General features: G+C 37.3%; 1 protein-coding gene across 6 annotated transcripts in view; it reads right to left on the minus strand.

The window, feature by feature from the left end:
- EPHA6 (EPH receptor A6) overlaps positions 1-19,495 on the minus strand; it is a 380,709-nt gene that overhangs the window by 84,944 nt on the left and 276,270 nt on the right. For 5 of the 6 annotated variants that reach the window (XM_072923989.1, XM_072923993.1, XM_072923978.1 and 2 more), the window contains 4 exons: positions 13,532-13,640; positions 10,714-10,784; positions 8,671-8,796; positions 3,445-3,630 (listed from right to left, as the gene is read on the minus strand). In XM_072923989.1, the coding sequence (XP_072780090.1) occupies positions 3,445-3,630; positions 8,671-8,796; positions 10,714-10,784; positions 13,532-13,640 (492 nt within the window). Of the gene's footprint in view, positions 1-3,444; positions 3,631-8,670; positions 8,797-8,915; positions 9,627-10,713; positions 10,785-13,531; positions 13,641-19,495 lie in introns of those variants that run through there. The other variant, XM_072923992.1, reaches the window with a different exon arrangement.

Below are 19,495 nucleotides of genomic sequence, written 5' to 3' on the forward strand. Positions count from 1 at the left end.
AGCAAAACTAACTAAAGATTCCAGTCTGGATTTCTTCCAGTGCATTTACAATAGTCAGGGACCCTTTTTCATGCCTTCTGTAGATATAGTTATGCAGCCTGATTTTTTTTTTTTTTTTTCTGTAGGCATAACTTTAATTTAATTTGTAGACTTCCCATGGAAAGTCTTCAACATGATGTAGAAATGAAGACACATCTTATTCCTCTAGAGCCCAGCTTTCGGTGTTGGTCACGTGTTTGCACTGGAGAAGGAAATTATTGTGCTTATATCTGTTTATGAAATAGCAGCAGCTTTGCCACAGAAATAAAACTCACCTGAGCATGCCCTGGCACACCCAAAAGAGCTCCCAAAATTATCACTGTGCTAACATGGCTTGAAAGGAAACATGGATATTTTTATGAAGTGCCCAGGCATCTATGATAAATTTGTGAGGCATTCAAACAGTCTTTTATGGCAAACCATGCAAGGAATGGTGTTGCTGTAACAAAACCAAACAAGAATAAAGTTTCCCCTGTGACTTCTGGTTAGCAATACAAGTGGAACCAGATTCTGTGCCATGGTGTGTTTGCCCTGGCCCAGCAAATTGCCCTTGAAATGAACTCCCTGCTAACAGAAAAAGCTTGTGCTACAGCAACTGTTCTGCTTACCGCTCCCTGTGACTAGGGATTGCAGCTAGGACAAATGAGAAATGAAGCCATAAGAAAAGGGAATTAAAACTCTGTTTCAGAGCTACTTTTGTGCAGGCTTAGTTTAGCATTTCTTTCCTCCCCTACAGTACATATTCCACAGCAATTTTGAAAACAGTATAATTTAAAAGTTAACATTTGCTTAGCTGGTAGCACCAGATAAAAGCTCTCGTTTGCAGCGAGCAGGCGAATTTGTTATTGCCCCAGTCAATAGCTATTGACCTGGTACAGCACTTCTGCTTATTACAACCAAATCCTTTTTCTTTTTTGTTCAATAGTCAATGACACTGTAATGGAAGGCACTGCTTACAAACTGATGCAATATCTATCAGCAAGAGCTAGAAGTTAATGACTAATGGTTACACACAGGAAAGCATGTGCTAAGAACAGCAGTACACATCTATTAATCAAATTTACTGCATCTGATGTGCCTTTATAGCTTAGTGGAACTGCAATGCACATCAGATAAATAGTTTCTGTTGCTATTAATCAAGGTGTTAGAACAAAACACCTTTTATTCATGCTATCAATACATAAATAATTTGGCTAGGACAAAGTTTTGTCTGGCTTTTAGACCACACCTTTCAGTAATACGAAATTTGGATTCTGCAATCCTAGACTTAGTACTTTGGCAAGGCAACTGCTCTCCTCCAAGCTGAAATCATATTATTCTCTAAATAACCCAGATGGGGTAGTATAAATGCAAGGCAAGACCCTAAAGACAAAATGGGAAGCAGAGTGCATGTGTCCATGGCTCAGCCTGCTTCAGGCTCCTGCCCTGTGGCAGAGCAGTGCTGCACAACCCTGTCCTTTACAATTTATGTGACTTGTACTTTCTGTGCCTGGGGGTGAACTCTGCTCATAATTCACGTAGCCTATTTTCATTCTATAATTATGGCTGCATAATTGTTTTATTATTTTTTTTAATCCTGCCTGATATGAAAATATTTTCTTTCAAAGTTCCACTATTTATTTTATATCTGAAAGATGCATATTTTTAGACAACAGTGTGACTGTAACAGTAACACCCACTATTTTTATACTACCTTCAAACAAAACATTACAAAACATTAATGAAGTTTGTTGATTCCTTGGAGAAAAGCAGAACAGCTGCTGATGACTTTTTGGCTTACAGTTCTCTATAATCTTTCCTGTAGAAAACCTAATACTCTAATATTGGAACACTGATTTATCTGCTTGTTTCTCTTTTCTGAATGCCACTTTGATTTCTCTCTAGACTGATGATGAGGCATTACAGAAAGAAAACCTCTTCTTTAAAAATATAAAGATTAAACAATCATGCCGTTGCCAAGGACATTATTATACTGTACTCCCTATGCACCATTTAATTGGATTGAAACAATGCTCCTAAACCACAACATTTTGCCTTTTTCAGATGAGACACACCCTACAAGATCCACCATGTGGATCCCAACCAGACCTGTGATACTGATTCATAAACCACCCCTGCTGGTGAAGACTGGTGGAATTTAATTGCTGACATGCTCAGTGTGAAGCAAGAGATAAATTCACTTAAGTTCCTACACATTTGCATCTTTTGACAAGATCTGCAGTGCTGCCTAGCCAGCATTTACATGTGTTTGCTGTCACAGAGCTGTCACTGACAGGAGAGTAGTGGAGAGACTAAGCTGTGTCTTTCCTGCAATGCAATGGGTTTTGTTAGTCTACTAACCAAACATACCTAAAAACCAATGAATTTATCCTTGCAATACCATGTGAGGAAAGAAAAATATCATCTTAATTTAGAACCCCAGAGAGACAGATTTGAACATGGTCAGGTCATTCCACAAATCTATTGAAATTCCATTCCAACAACACAAGTTCAGGAGCTCAACTTTCCTCTTTGTTCTTAATTTTCCAAACATAGCTTTGGATGTTGTAATGAGGCGAAAGCAGGAAATATTCATAACACATTTGTTGTATTTATTGTGATGGTAAAAGGACACTTTATTAAAAGAAAAATGTAAGTTCTGCAAATGATCAAACAACATGGCTTGGTTGAGACAGTGTTTAATTTTGAAATGAATATACCATGAGCTTTTTAATTCATTACTGCAAAAAGTTGTCATTGAGGAAATTACATGTATGTTAATTAGACTTCTTAATAGTTAAGTGACAGTTAGAGGTTTCAGCCTTTCAGAAAAGTCCATAACACTACTAAACCTGCTGGATTTCAGAGGCAAGGGATCTCTGTTGGCAGCTGCAACAATTACAAGGAGTAAAACATTTCAAAGATTATTTTGTAATTTTAGTCAATCACTTGCAGTATAAAACAAGCTATGAAGAGTTTAATTTTTATTTCTTCAAAATAGGAAATTCATCTCTTCTGGTACTCGAATCAGTAAATCTCAATCAAATAAATAATGAGCACTTTTGCACAAATAAGATATTTTACAAGATGACTTGACTTCATTGTCAGCTCAGTTACATTTGTGCTTTTCTCCACTTGCCCATAAGCAAACTCTCCATTCTATTTCATAAGAACCTGTAAAGACTTCTCCTGAATGAAGGTAATTAATATTAAAAAAAACAAAAAACAAAAAACATTTCATATTGAAAATAGACAGGCTATGCATTTCTTATTATCTTATTATAATCGTTGACTGTCAATGATTTGGAAGATTTCTGAGCACTGTAACCGATACTGAATCAGGAAATAATGCTTAATTTCAATACTAAATGAGACAGAATGGGAAAGCCAGCATAAAACAATTAAGGAAAGGTATCAGTGACTTACTTTTTGTAACAACTCCTTCAAGGCGAATGATATTTGGGTGATCAAATTGTCCCATAATACTCGCCTCCCTCAGGAAATCTCTCCTCTGTCTGTCCATATAGCCACCCTTTAGAGTTTTAATGGCAACAGGGATCTCTCTTTTTCCTGGTGTCTTCAGACGTCCACTGCAAACTTCTCCAAACTCCCCTTAAACAGATAAAATATCTGTTAAGTAACTCACACTGCCTGTACAGAAGAATATTCAAGGAACTCACACATCCCATAGAAGTGGATAGAGAAATAACTGACTGAATATTCAGATTTATGAGTGTCATCACATCCCAGAAAATCAAAATATTCAGCAGCACTTCACAAGAAATTATCACCTTTCCTTTGTGCCACAGCAGAGATCATGGGACTTTTTACTGAGCCTGAAAAAGGCAAACCTTCAGCCCTCCTCACTGAGACTGAACATTGGTATCAACATGTTTGGGATATATAACTGAGGAAGGAATGCAATGACACTTGGATTTTTATTCCATTGATGGCAAAATATCAATGTAAAATATCTATTGATAGAATATTTATCTCTAGGAGTGAAATGCACTAAGACCTACGTATTAAGAAAAGCCCTGAGACTATCAGAACACTTGACTATCCTTCAGCTAGAGAAAGCATTTATAAAGTACTTTATGCTGTTATGACCTAGAAAAGCACTTGCATATGATTTATTTAAATGGACTTCCACACCTACTTGAAATTAATTACGTATTTCCCTGTTCACACAGCCAAAGGCCAAAAGTCCCAGCAAATCTGGAGTCATGCAGTGAGAGGAATCTCAAAGCTTGTTTCCCCTGATGTTTCCCTGTCTGTGTAGAGCCTGTGAAGGATGCGTGTCTCCCTGAATTCTCCTTAAACATTTAATAATTCAGTTTGTATGGAAATCACAACTTTCCTTTGATCTTGAAGTCACCTAGAAGTTATTTAGAGCCCCTACCAAACATACTCTTGGATGACTGCAGGTCAGTTTTCAATGGGTCACGATTCAGTAAATGAAAAACAATGTTCACAGAAATATTTCAAAGCATTTCTCAGTACAGGCTTCTTTCACAGCAAATCTCAATATTTTACCCCAGTCATTTTGGAATCAGAAGTGCTAAAACCAAAAAAGCAAGTAATGAACAGTTATATATTTAACTGAGTATTTAACACTCCATTGAGTGCTGTCTGTATTAGTATTCTCTAAACTTTAAGGACAGAAGTAACAAAATAAAGGAGCTCTCTTTCATAACAGTGCATCTTCAGATATGAAGCAAATCTAGAAGAGAGGCACATTAAAGGCACAACCTTCACTTCAGAAAATTATAAGTCCCTGATGCTACAGGATTAGAATGGATATTGTCACAAGACTTTTATTTTATTAGGTTCTGTTGCTTCCACTAAAACAAAGCAAAGTTTTACTATCTTTAGATCCAGGACTTCAATGACAGAGGCATCATCAAGTGCAGGAGTACAATTAACACATGCTGAACATAACCTCTGAATAAATGAGTAGCTTCCTGAACACCTAAAAAAAATCAAGTGGTTCCAGGTCTTCCTTGTGCAGTTCCTCCCACCAATTTATTTCTATCTAATTAAAAAAAATAAATTAAGGATGTATGAAAATATAAGATATGTGAAAATATATGTCATCAGAGTGATGCTCTGGGAATCTTTTGACAAAAGGTGAAGTTGTGTGTGGATTTTCCTATATGATTTTGCCCCTTTCACCTTTAGAAGACTCTCCTTAAAAGTTTGCTTGCCTGACTACTTGCACTGAAAAAGCAGTAGATAATTTGGACTTGTAAAGTGCTCCCATAAAAGGAAATGATGAAACCTGAATGCTTTGCAGGAGACATGGTCTATCAATCTTCTGTTCTGTGACATGTTCAGCAGGACCAGAAAACCATGACATTATTGCAGCTTGCAGGCTTTTCAAGCTTAAATGCCTAAAATGAGAATTTTTTCCAATTTCTTTCTCTTGATTAAGCAGTGAAAAGCAAAAATACTAGAGCCTTAATATCAGATTTTTAAAGAAATTCTGTGGCAAATAAATCTGCAGAATTGCAAAATTTCATTTTAAGACTAATTTGTAAAGCATAGGCTATAGAATAAACCATTTTGCTACTATAAGATTATACAAGACTAATGCAGCTTCAGAATTTCATAAATAATGACAGTCATCCCTCAGGGACTGTAAAAGGCTGTAACCAAGTGCTTTAAAATGAATTAAACTGAAGGAGGCAGCTGAACAACCTGCAATTCCGAGATTTATTATCTGTACAAGATCCAAAGCAGGGAAAGTTTATTTTATTTTTTTTTTTGGATGCATGATTTGGAAAGTTAGAAAGAAATTTCCCTGCCCTTGGATTTTAGGGTTGATAAACTGGTGAAGATAAAGACTACCAGCAGGTTTTTTTGTGATGTGATGTCAAACTTGAGATCATCAACTACAGAACAGACAGAAACCTAAGGTGCATAATAACTTCTACTTCTGTTTTAAACTAGATGGACATCAATGATATAATTTAAAGCATTCAATTATTAACACTGACTTTGACAAGATTTCATCCCACAGTAGTTTTCTACACTTCTGTAGAAAAGAAGTGTAGAATTTTCAATGTTTTTAAAGTCAAAGGGGATTGGGTTCAACCAAAGGGGTTTTTTAAATCTAAGAATCTCATTCTCACTGCTCAAGTTTGAAGATAAACAGGATAAATGTTGACCCTGCAGCAGCTGAGGTTCATGACTGCATGTGTAATAAGTTGAAGCTAAGAGCCAGATGTCAATGAAGCCAACATTTTTCCTTGCTCCAGGGAAAAGGCTGATCACAACTAGAGGAAAAGATAGAGTCCACTGCCTACACAGTTTTAATAAAATGCAAATAATCTCTGGTTTATTAACAGAAATCTCACCCACCTTACTGTATATTATACAAAAAGGAGCTAATTGAGCAGTGTAGAAATTTAATCTGTGCAAACCACACATCCCTTTTTGCTGGGCATATGAGATACTGGAGGTGAAAGAGGAGTAGTCAGTCACTTAAAAGTCTGATGTGCAGCCGGGTATTGCTGCATGGGATCAGAACAAATGTCTTACAGCACAGACAGTGGCTGCTGATGGGACTGAAAGGTCACAGCACCAAATACAGCTCAACTCATTTCCCCGTTTCAGTCTTTACACTTGTGGGAGAACTTGCAGGAGATTTAGGTCATGCAAAGAATATTGTCTGCTCTGGGGAAAACTGAAGAGTTGGTCCATTCCTTGAGTTTCAACATTTTAACAAAGAAAATAGAAGGATAATAGTAAATTTTAAGACAGACTTGACAAAGTACCTCTGGGTATTCATTCCTTGAAGAGGGGCTGAACCCTTAAACCAAACAGCAAGAAGAGATGGGGCAGAAAAAAGTGCAGAAAAATTAACAAATACTTTAAAGTATAACTTGGGTTCAGAGTTAGGTTTGAGTTAAGTTGAAAAAAGAAACTAACTAAAAATACTTGCCTTGAATTTCACAGCCACCAGAACTGCAAGCAGCAAATTATCAAGAACTTTTGGACATGACTTGTTCCATTGAACAAATAAACTAGAAACTGCTTTCAGGAGAAGAACAGTTTTAAAAGTGTTATGACCAGAAATGCTATAAAAATTTTTTTCAAGTATTTGGGATTTTTCACTTTGGCAGTTTCAGAATGAAATATTTTGTTTCTTGAATGAAAATATTTTTTGTTTGAAATATTAAAGTTACAGAAAAATGAGAATTATTGGCCAAAATAAAATTTTAAAACACGACAAATTTAGAAGTGAATCTATTAATTGACTTGTTAAAAGAGAAGATGTTGATTTTTGGTTTCACTTAGGTGAAAATTGTAAACATATTTAAAAAGTAATTATCTTGTGATAAGAAATCCATTTTATATCCAGTTGAAATGTGCAATATGTAATTAGAGAGAATGCACAGAAATCTTTAGCACTGCTGAAAATCATACTGATATGTTATGTTCTTGAGCCTCTACTGAAGAACTGTGTGGGAATTTGTACTTTCCCTGCCTCAGCCATGGTATTTAACCTGTATCTTGTATGCATGGACATGGGTTTAAGTTTTATTGCAACCTGTTTGCAAGACCTGTTAGGTGAGTATTTCTGAAGTTGAAAAATTATCCATGTAATTTTAGAAAATAAAACCCATACAAATAAAACCCATAGAAGCAAAATATGTCAAAGCATACACTTCCATTCATACAAGAAAGTGGAAAGACAAGCTGAGGGAAGAGATTCATAAATGAATTAAACTGTGATTAAGGACACAATTTTAACCTGAACTAAACCAAATAATCCTTGTCTGTTGTATACAAGTGAAATCAGCAGTTTCACACATGTGGAATCTAGCTCAATCTGCTTTATAATCTAAGACATCAATATCTATAGTGTGTCTGAAGAAAGGGAAGAAATGGAAGAAAGAAAATTGAATGTTCTCTGCAGAGGTCAGCCCTCTGGGGGCTCTCCCAGGCTCATAATTCCGGAGGTGCACAGATCCAGCTGCAGATGATGTGGAACAGAATTTTCTCTTTTATTTCTGTCTCCTGTCTGCTACCAGCCCTGGTTTTATTTGTGTAGGATTATTGCACAACATTTTCTAGTGGATAAAACACTTAGCAACACTGGGGATACTTCCATGGTTATCAGTGTAGTAACATATCATTAAATGAGGGGTTTAAAGTGAAAAATACCCTTCCTTTCTGAAGTGATTAAGATACATGAAACAATATAAAAAAGAAGGATTACAGGGCATCATCTTTCATACTGTCTACATCTTATCAACAGATCTTCCTCTTTTCCCTCTCTGCCAGTGATCTTTCTCTAGGCAGAAAAGCTTATCCCAAGCCAGCCTCTCCTTTTCCTCCCTCATGTGAAAAGGTTTTTCTATATTTTCTATATAGTTTCTTCTATATTCAGCACTTATATCTCCATAGAAAGAGATTCTGATCTGATTTCACCCCCAGTGACTGAGAATACATGACAGTAACTATGGCACACGCTGATTGACACAGTGTTTTGAATACATCTGGAAAACAAAACAAAAAAATCCCCGGCAAACCAGGCAAAAAATCAATCCTACACAAAAAACTGATGATGAATTAATTTCCTAAAACTTATTAAAATCAGTATTGCCATGCCTAGTGATTTTCTTACAGTAGGCATAGTTTTACCTGCCCCAATCACTCTTTCAATACGAATTCTTGAAGGATCAATCTCCTTGGCAAATTCATGGACAGCAAGAGATGGGTCTTCATATGTGTCTGGATCTATGTATGTTTTGAGTCCTGGGAAATGTACTGCAAGAAATAGAGAATAATAGGAATTAGGAACTTCTTGACATTAATGCATTACAATTGTGGGGTTTTTTTTGTTTGTTTGTTTTTTTGTTTTTGACTAGGCAATTGAAAGGACTGAAAATAATATATTCCATCTTCCAGGTTTAAAATTTCAAAAGCCACCAGAAGAGCTGGTCACTTGAAGAAGGGTCTGCAGAGGCAACAAGTGAGGGCTCATGATATGGGGAAAAGCACGGTCTCAAAACAACAGTGCTTATTGCCAAAGCAGTTTTTCTTCCCCTTTGCTGCTCCTTGGGCAATTGAGGCAATCTGTCCTTTTGTTTGAAAACAGTTGTTTCTAGTTCACCCCTTTCATTTAGGAGTGGATGGCTGAACATCCTGTTTGCCAAACAGGTCAAATCTTTGAATTCCTTTTCTCTCAGGATGAGTCCTGGAGGGTTGTGCTGCTTTGTTCTCTTCTGATCAGCTGGAACAGCCAGAGAGCCAGGTGCAAAGATGACAACAAAAATATCCAAATCCATTTTCAAGATAATTTCTGTCTGTTTCCTTGGAGATGGCCATGGCACTAGTGGGTTGGTGCCAGATTGCTTTGGCAGGCTCCAACAAGCTGTCATTTTCTGGCATGGCTGACATCCCTTGTGTTCCTGAGTACAGCACGTTCGAGAACTTGTGTTGTTTCTTCTCACTATCTGGATGGGAATTCTTTTAGGCTGCTGCCATATCATGATTAAGTTCTGGAAATCTTTCAATCCATTATCAGAAGTTGATGCTAATAATCCATCAATTTATCAGGATAAAAAGAGGCATCTGCAGCTGGGTCCGGAGAATCCCTTTAAAAAGAATGAAGCATTTCTCAGCCTTCTTTCTCCTGTCAGTTAATAGATGAGTCTAAAATAGTAATTCCTCTTTATTCTTGGTCCTGTGGAGCACATATATGAGTAGAGGCTCACCCCCTCTAGTGTGATGTTGAGATCACTACAAATGAATGGGAAGGCTCTGAGATGAAGCTTTGTGTCAACATGAAATACAGTCATCATTTACCCTGGCCTGAAAGACACTGAGTGAGGCTTTTTTCATATTCAGTCATGGTCTCAGAGGCATATATCAAACTCTCCAGGAGGAGGGTTTTTGTCTTCTTTTATTTCTGGCCATGCTTGGAAACAAATGAGAAAACCATCTTTCTAGGCAGTATACTTTATGGGCAAATGTGCCCTTTTCCTTGACAGAGAGAGACACTTGGCTCGATACAGTGGTGTCACCTGAAAAAATATTTTACTTCTGGTAACTTCTGTATTGATCACAGCATTTCCAGAGATGTTATCAAAATGATGAAAGAATAAAATCTGATACCCTTTGTGCAATACCCTTTGAATAAAAAAACCCCAACATTTAAATTGCTACTCTAACAAGAAACAGTGAGGCAACTCATTTAAAGTAGGTAGCTAAACTAAGCTATATAAACTAATTAATGCCCATGAGAGATCACCAGGATTTTCTCCCACTGTACTGATCAGTGAGCAGGAACATGAGGGAAGACAACCAATTCCACTTCTTATTTCTTGGGTGGCTGGAAGTGTAGATCCCTAAATCCAAAGAGAACTAGATACAAATAAGTCATACAGTCACCAGAAGAGGAATTTTGAGGCAGAAATTCAGTACCCAGAACAACTGAGAATTCAAAGAAATATACCTTAAAACTTGCAAAATATTGTTAGCTGAATACAAAAAAAAACCCCTTAATAACAAGAATAGATTTAGTGAAATTGTAAACAAAAATAAAGATCATTGATGATGCAGACAATAAGCAACTACTCAAATAACCAGAATAAAACACCAAGGGCAAAAGTTGTTCAGGAAGCAGTGGACTTTCTTAATTTTAAACACAATATAGATATTATATAGTGTTGAAGTACTTACAGTGTCCATTTTGCAAATGAGCCCTTCTTTTCTCCTCAGATTTCATTTTGGCCTTTATGTACCACTGGCATCTTTCAAGAAAAACAAGTGAGATTTGACATAAAATACTTGCCACAAATAAAATAGATGTACACTACGTTTTATCTGCAATTTTATGAAAGCCAAATTCTTTGCATTTGGAATATATATTTACTTATGAATTTAAAGATGGAAATATGCACGATGAACTAGAAATAGATTATATACAATAAAAACAGATCATGGTTGAATGATTAGCATGACGATGACTATCTGAATTTAAGTTTGATGTAATACTTTTTTTAAGTTTGACTCCTCCAAAGAATTCTGTACTTCAATAAATGATTACTTTCCTGCATTCCTGTTTATGTACACAGGCCTGTGGTAATTAAATCTTATCCCATTAACTTTCATATACAGTGGGTAAAATACCCTCTCATTTTCTTCATAACAGAATTATAATGACTTCACCACATTTCATGAAAAAAGAAAATATTTTTTCACATCAGGAGCCCTTTTTTCTCTTTTGCTGAGTGGCTCTGTGCAGTCTGAGCTGCTGAACACTGCCTACCTGCAGGTCTGATAATGCTGATTTGGGGAGTCACATGGCAGGACCAACTGTTTCAGTTAAGAAAAACCAAAATATTTGCTCTTGGTCTTAAAGTTCTTTCTCACTGACTGAGCAGCCTAAAAAAAATACTGTTTAGAGGGAAATATTTTGGTTTAAAGGATAGCAAAGGGTTGTTGAGGCTCTGATGCCTGTGGAGAACAGCAGTGCCTGTGGATGTGTGTTCTGGAGAATAGACATGCAGTTCCAAGACCAGCTTGAAAAAAAAATGACTGTCCTCTGTGTGAACATTTACAGCATTATAAAATTAAATAAAAACAATTAAAGTCAGTAAATTCATACTAAGAGTGGAGATCTTTGAGGAATAGGTGAACACACCCACCTCATTTCAGTGGTTTGTTTAAACCGCTGAAACACAGCAGGAGCAGTCATGAGTTCATTCGTTGCTACACAGGTGATGGTGAAGAAATTGAGGGTAGAAACTCCTGAAGCTGGTGTGCCCTTGTGGAGGGAATTCAAACCAGTGGATTCTCAGACTCTGTGGAAACCTTGAGGTTGAGCACCGGTTGCTGGGACTCCCTAAGGATGCCTGTGCCATTTTTAGCACCTGAACATGTGGTCTGTAGGGTGCCACCTGTCCAGAGCCCTAAACACAAGTTCTTACATTCCAAGTGCTTGCCCAAGGGAACAGACAAAGAAACAAGACTTGAACCTTACCCAACCCTCCTAAACATTCATGTGGCCCCAAAGTTTGATTACAGAAGCCAGTGATTAATCACCAGCAGAGGAGTCTCCTCATTCCCTGCTCATGTTGGCTGCAGAACAATCAGAGATAAGGCTGAATCAGACTGAGATTTAACCTCCCATTTCCTGACACTGAGCCAGGAGCCCAGTTTATGAAGCCTCAGTTGCTTTCATATTCCTATCTGCCATTGACAGCCCAGCTTCCTGCTTGCTCCTGGTGGATAATGACCCAGCAGAGTGCAGAGGCAGGTGCTCATTTCACCCAGCCTCTCCACTCTGAATAGGCTCATCAGCAGCCCTGAGACTCGACAGCTCATCAAATTGTTAATTCTAAACAGTGAAGCAGAGCACATCTGTAGGGTACCAGTCCCATTTTTCATGCTGAAATTTGCCTCCAGTCCTAGAGTAAATTGAGTATTTATTCAAAATTTTCTTGCTCTGTCTTCTGTGGAACATGCTCTTATCACTGCATTTAAGCAGCACTTCAAAATGATTTCGTATCTTACATAATTGAAATGGTCCCATTGAGTAAGGCAGTAGAAAGCTAAGAGAATCTCTGATATTCTTAACAGTAGAAAACAGGAGGAAGAAACAGAAAGAAACCCATTTCCATATTTTTTTTTTCATTGCCAAGTTTAGTGATTTTTTTCTAAAGGATGTGTTTGAGTTGTTTCAGGATTTCACATATGGATACCACACAATCATTTTCTCTGGAAATTTGTCTCTGTAAATAATTCCTCTCTCTTCTGAAAAATCCTACTGTTTGTCACCTTCTGTAGTAATTGCAGGAATATTTACTTAGCCTCTAAGCTTATCTAAGGCCACAATATGTTCCAAGGTTAACTGCTCTCATTACCTTCACCAGATTTAACTGGTTTTATTATTTAGCAGAGAGAGCATTAATTCACATAATAGCAGCTACTGCAGTGCCATATTTAGGGTATTGCTGGGGTATTACAAAAAAACCTTCTCGCCTGCACTGATAGAACTTCACTTTCTGTTCAAATTAGAGATAATGCTACACCAACAAAACTGATGTGTAATTACAAATCTGAAAGTGCAGCACCCTCTGTTGATATCTGAGTAGTGCACTCTGTAAAGTTTTGCAATTGACAGTTATGAGATTTTGTAAAATACACTGTGGGATTTTTTTGTTCTTTTTTTTTCTTTTCCTTGTAATGTCAGAGCCTTGAGGGTGCAGCAGGTATACTGCATTTTTAAATTACAACTTTGCAGGCAAGAAATCCATAAACCTATTTCTAAATATCCAAACAACTTCCTGATATCACATAATTTCTTATCTCCCCAAACTGTGTCTTTATGAAAAACCACAGTTACAAAAGAACTGTATGACCAATGCTGAACAAAGAGGATATTCCACTGTGTCTAACCCTAATTTTAGCTCTGAAAATGTGGTTTAATGACTTGAATATCATTCTTAAATTCTTAATTTTAGATGGGACTACATGAGAACAGTGTTTTAATTACCTGCCAGTGATGAGGAAGAACAAAGTGAGGATGACCAGCAGAGTAAATCCCCCCACAGCAGCAGTGGCAATTACAAGGATCTGTCCCTGCTCTGCAGCCATATCAGAAGCTGAAAGAGAAGCACAGAGAAAAGGGGTTGATGCTCCATCCATCACTCAGGGATTTTACAGAATGGCTGAAATAATTTCAATGGTCAAATGTTGCAATTGGTTTTTAATGTATTTCTTAGTGTTTAGCAAGGGCATTGGATGGAAATGTGTCTGTGAAGTGAAAAACCATAATCCATGTCTCAACTAGGATGGAGGGGAGAAGTTTGCAGGTTTATAAAAGGAGAATTTGTCACTATCAGACACTTGCAATTTACTAAAGTTTGAATATGACAGGATTTTGGACACAAAACTGTATCTTCTTCCATAGCTTTATTTGTCTTAATCCTTCACCTAATTCAAAAGTTCTCTCCATCCCCCTGTCCCAGTGAAGTCAGTAGCAGTGCTGGGTATGTGAAGATACAAAACTGGGTTCAGGAGGAAGCAAAAGCAAAACCCCACACCTCATGTGTAGCTTCACACATTCTTCAGCATGTCTGGTGTTCAGTTTAATTGTCACAAAATATATATAGTTTATCATAACATGTTTTGGTGATTAGCAACTCTGTAATTGACCAAAATAATAAAAAAAATTATGCCTCTTGTTTTTCACTCTGCTTTTTGTAGGATGTTTAGATGTTAAAAGAGATCACCTGAAATTATCCAGTAGCTGGACACTTCCTAATTTTGCTAATTTATTGTATATAATATTAAATCTTTCAATTGAGAATTTACCTAGAGTCCAGGTGGTCCTCACTGTCCAAATACTACATGAGCAGGAAAAGAATTTGGCTCATCTTTTTCTCTGTCTCCTGTCTTGTGACTCTGAAGTTTTATTTGTTAAACTCTGTTCCACTCGAACATTTACACCACATGACATTTACCCAATTCTTACTATTTCCATGGGAAATAAAACATAATTTTGAAAGAAGAAGAAACAATTATATTCAATGCCTTCTGAAAACAGTAGTGAATACAGAAAAGGGAATAATTTTTACATCAGGGAAGCAACTGTGATTTGGTAAACTTGCAAACTGTTCAATAACCAAAATCTTCAGCATTCTTTACACATCAAGTGATTAAAGCTTAGGGAAATCACCTAGGCTGCTGTCTAGAAAGCTCAGCAGGTGATATTCTCTCACTTTGCAGCAGATGAAGCTCAATGCAATGCACACATTGATATCCAAAGCCTCATAAAACATTGTTTCCTAGAAAAGGATTTGGCTTCTGAACAATATTTGTGTGTGGCTTGAAAACTCGTGGTGTGAACCAGCTTTGTAAGAGTAGCAAAGCAAATTAAGTAGCTTATGTCAAATTTTCAGCAAAACCAAATTTTAGATTTCTGCCATTAGGTTTCTGTCCAAATAATTTGATGGAAGCATGCACAGGCAGTAAATTACGAGGGATTCAGTACCTGTGGCCAGACAAGTTAAATATACACCTTCCAAGAAATGATGGAGCAAATATTGACTGAATAGTTAAGTGATATTTAATGATGTTATGGCAGTGGGTTCCAGCTCTGTGTTACCTTCCACAGGCGCAGGTTTAGTTGGAAAAATGCAACACAGCAAATATCATGCCACACAAGTAACAATGCAAATGCTGAATACAATTTTCAGTCTAGTGGGGGTTGTGCTAAATGTGGCAAAGATTATTAAAGTCAGGCATGGTTTGAAGTTGCACACGGAGGAGATTTCAGAGGAGTCTTGCCTGCCCATCTCTGCAGTGGAGAGCACAAACTGCAGCTATCCTTTTCTTTATAACAGGAAGAAGATGTGTTCAAAAATAGTGAATTTGGTAGGAGGAAAGCAAAACACAAGCTCAAATTAACAGCAAAATTTATTTGTCAAAAGACAAATTAACTGTGATTTTTTTTCAACAGACATTCATTGCCAAGGCAATAACCCAGGAACCTTCCTAGTGCAAATGTAGGACCTGATTCCATGGCCCAAAGAAGCACCTGCAGCTATCAAGATAAAGCTGTGTCCTGGACAATTTCTGGATGGAGCTGCTATTTTTTGGTATTCTAGCTAAAACAGAATCTAATCTACCCATTCAATAACATACATTTTACTATCAGGAACCAAAGTCACAGTAATGAAAGGGAGAAAATCAGACTGATTTATTTTCTTTCTGTCTGTAAACAATACAGATTTTTAGCGGAGACTGTAATTCTGTTTCTCTTGTTTGTATTTTAGAGGCCAGAGTTGAATACATTAGGATTTTTTTCATGCAGTTAAATCACTACAAGGAGTTTTCAAGCCTGAAACTTCCAGATGACCTTAATTTACCTGTCAGATAAAAATGCCAAATGACAGACGAGAATAATTGGAAAATGTGAATTTGTTAAAAACTGACAGAGAGGCTGGTAAGGTAAAATGATGGAAATATTTATACACAGACTTATCACACACAGGGAAAAGGTTCCACAAAAAACTTTTTAGGTGGTGAGAAGACAGTAATCAGGGATTCTCAATACCTAGAATTTTTACAGCATTTCAACATTCTAAATTAAATTCTATGTGTCTCTCAACCTCTCTGCTCTTTTCTCATTTCTCCAGCTTTCTCTTATGGTGAAGTCAAAGTTGTAAATACTCAGAGCTTTATTTGTTTCTGTTGTGCATGTTCTTGAATATTTTTGTGACTTCCTGGTTTTCCTTTCTTATTTTTTCCTGTGTACATTGGTCTATGACTCTGTGATTCTCCTCAGAACTTCTTGACTATGCAAGAAAGAAAGACAGTTTAAAAAACAACTTTGTCAGTTGTTCCTGCAAGTTCCTGCAACCTCATTTCATCCCTTTGTGTGTACATATGAGAGTGCTGCATTTAATCACAGAAGTACACAGCATTTTTTTCCAGAATCTCATGTTGGACAATACTGCCAGCATTCCTATAGATAAAATCAATATTTTGTTGTCTCTTCACTGTCCAGGGACTTCAACTTTATCATAAACCATGAGCAGAGCTAAGGGAGCTTAGCACCCCTCTAACTGGGCTGACTGCTTAGTCTGGTACTATGTCTCCTTCTCTTTACCTATCTACTCAGTAAGTTCATTTGGACAGAAAACACTTAAAAATGAGTAGCTAAGACAAGAAAAAGGGAGAATTTATGACTTAGCCAAGATGTTTCAGTAGTATACTGCAATGTTTGGGTGGCAAAACTCTTCAAGCACATTTTACCTGCAACTGATGTGATTAGTCCAAGTGATTTTAAAACTACAGCATGGATTATATATGCACCCAGGAGCTTTTTATCCAGATAAACTCGTCACTGCATTGCTCTTCATGCTTAACTCATGCTATATGCCTAAAATGATGCTTGAAATTTCTAATTGCATCGTTCCAGCTCCCTTGCTTAACACCATGCCCAGAAATCCCTTCTGCATCCAGCCTGGTGTCAGTTCTGCCCCTACAATTCGCTTTTTACATCCATGCCCTGTCTCATCGTCTCTCTAGGTTCTTCATCCAAATGTATGGAGGAGGAGCTGCACTTTCCCTCCCCTCTGGGCTGAAGGGAAATACCCTGAGGCTTCCTCTTTTCCTCACTGGACACACTAGAAGAAATAGTGCAGATGTTTTATTCACAGTGCAAGAGGATGAGAATCAGAGAGAATCTTTCATCTCTGCTCTTTGAGCAAATCTCTCCAAAACATTTTACAAATTTGTGTATTTGGTATAAAAGAGCTGGAAGCCCTAATGACAGCTCACTTCTGTCTCTCAGCTACATCCTTTGGTTACTTCAATTTGACATCTATCAGGCAGCAGAGCCACCAGGACACTGAAAGATAAAAAAGTGACAGAAAGACAGCCAGACTGATAACAGTGAGCAGCTGTAGGACAGATAAGTGTGGGCAGTGAGCACTGGAGCTCTAATAGACAGGAACAGGCTGTCAGGGGGATTTACAAGGCATTGTAAACAACAGTGCTTAAGAACATAAAGTCTCATTAGGGCAACCTCTACACTTTCCCAAATGCAAATGTAGTTCCTGTGCAGTTCCTGTGGCACAGTGAGCTGATGGGCTCCAGTCAAAGGGGAAATGAGAAGGCAAAGGAAAGGTGAACTTAAAAGGGACTGTCACTAGCACAAGAATGTAGAAATTTTTTGTGTCTATTCACTTGAAAAGCTTTCTTCCAAGTGATTTCCCCTAATATTCACTTCCTGGCCAATGGATACATGGAAACTCTGTGCAGGCAGCTCGAGAGCTGAACGAGGATGTTGTTCTTGTTCAGGAAATGCAGAGGAGAAGTGAAGTCTGGATTTCCTGGACACATGCAGTGGTGCAATCAGATAGACCAAAATCAAATGTGAAGAAGAAATGGCTGAAAGTATTAAACACAACAAGGAAATACTTAAAGATAAAAATCAGACATTCTTTGGTATCCAGAGCTGACTAATACTGAATGAACAGTAGGATGAGGCAGAGGTGAGGAAAGATCCAACAAGAAGTTCCTAAATATGAGGGACATGTCATCTGATTTGTTTTGTTTCAACAAGGAGTTCATTTTACTATTGTCAAAACATAAAACATTGTAAAACAAACAAACAAACAAAATCTCGATTTTGCATTGGTAATGCAATAGATTTTCTAAAAATCCTTGGGATGGCTTCTCTGCCATGGCCTGAAACAGGGCATGTGCTTAAACAAGTAGTGGACCTGCACTGGAATCAATGATTCAGGACCCTTTTCTTGAGCTTTGGAGTTCTGGAAAGAATGGAGTCACATCTGGTGGAAAACCCAAAACAGCCTGATTTGAGGATGAAAAGGTAAAGAGACATTTTGTGGATGTAGGAAGAGGGAGAAGAATGTGAAAATTCAGCAGAATTTTCTGGCAATACACAAAAATCACCTTTTGAGACTATGGTAAAGAAATTAAAGTTATTGATCCGTCAAGACTGGAGTTTCAAACAATTATTTTTTTCACAGTCTTCAATTTTATAAAAGATATTCCATTAGCATTTCTGAAATGCTTAGGTTTTTATTGTTAATAATTTAAAGTATACAAAGTCTGTATTGCTTTTGGATTAAATATAATTTTGTCCTTACATTTGTCACTCTGTTCAGCACAAGTACACAGTGAATAAATGCTACTTTTTCCCTTAGGTCCCTTCCAGAGCAAGCCAACCATTCCACTTGCAGATTATCTTTTCCTAATGACGGGAAGGCTAAGAAGGAAAATACCTTTCATTTTAGAACAAGCCCTGCTTTGGCAAGAAAAGTGCCTGAAAGCTGTAAATTGTTCAATATTTTACAAATTCCTCTGGGGAGAAGGACCTCTGAGGTAATGACCACTTCTCTAGGGAAAAAAAAAAAAAAAGAAAAGAAAAAAAACCAAAACAAAATGTTTGAATTATTAATAATAATAATAATAAAAACCCAAACAACAAAACTAACCAACCAAAAAATGTATTCCAAAACCAGATGGTTAGAAGAGAGGGAAAAAAAATAAAAAGCCCAGAGAGGGTAACAGACAGATTAAAGCATCTCTGCCCTAGGAAAAATGTTTTTCCTAATTGTCAGAACACATTTTATTCTCTGTTAGGAAGGACCAGAGAGTTTCTGTGGTGACTCAGCTGGTAATTCTGACAGATAAAAGCAGGAGCTACAAGTGAGGTTTCTGCTCCAATTTGAAGCCCCAGCAGTGGCAGCTGTGTGTGTGCTCAAGTGTATGAAAACCTGCCAGCTTTGAGTGTTTTGCCTGTAAGGTGCTGAAACAGACTGAATAAAATGGTAACAAGAAACACAGTCACAAGTGGTGGTTGCTGTGCTTTGGAAAGGTTTCACATTTCCCAGGTGCAGCCTCTGGGCTTTAAAAGGGGAAGAAATGCCTGTTAGCACCCATTCATCCATCCCTGCTTCCTTGAGGAGATTTTTATCGA

Source organism: Taeniopygia guttata, chromosome 1, assembly GCF_048771995.1.
Source record: "Taeniopygia guttata chromosome 1, bTaeGut7.mat, whole genome shotgun sequence".
In the NCBI taxonomy this organism is placed as follows: Eukaryota; Metazoa; Chordata; class Aves; order Passeriformes; family Estrildidae; genus Taeniopygia; species Taeniopygia guttata.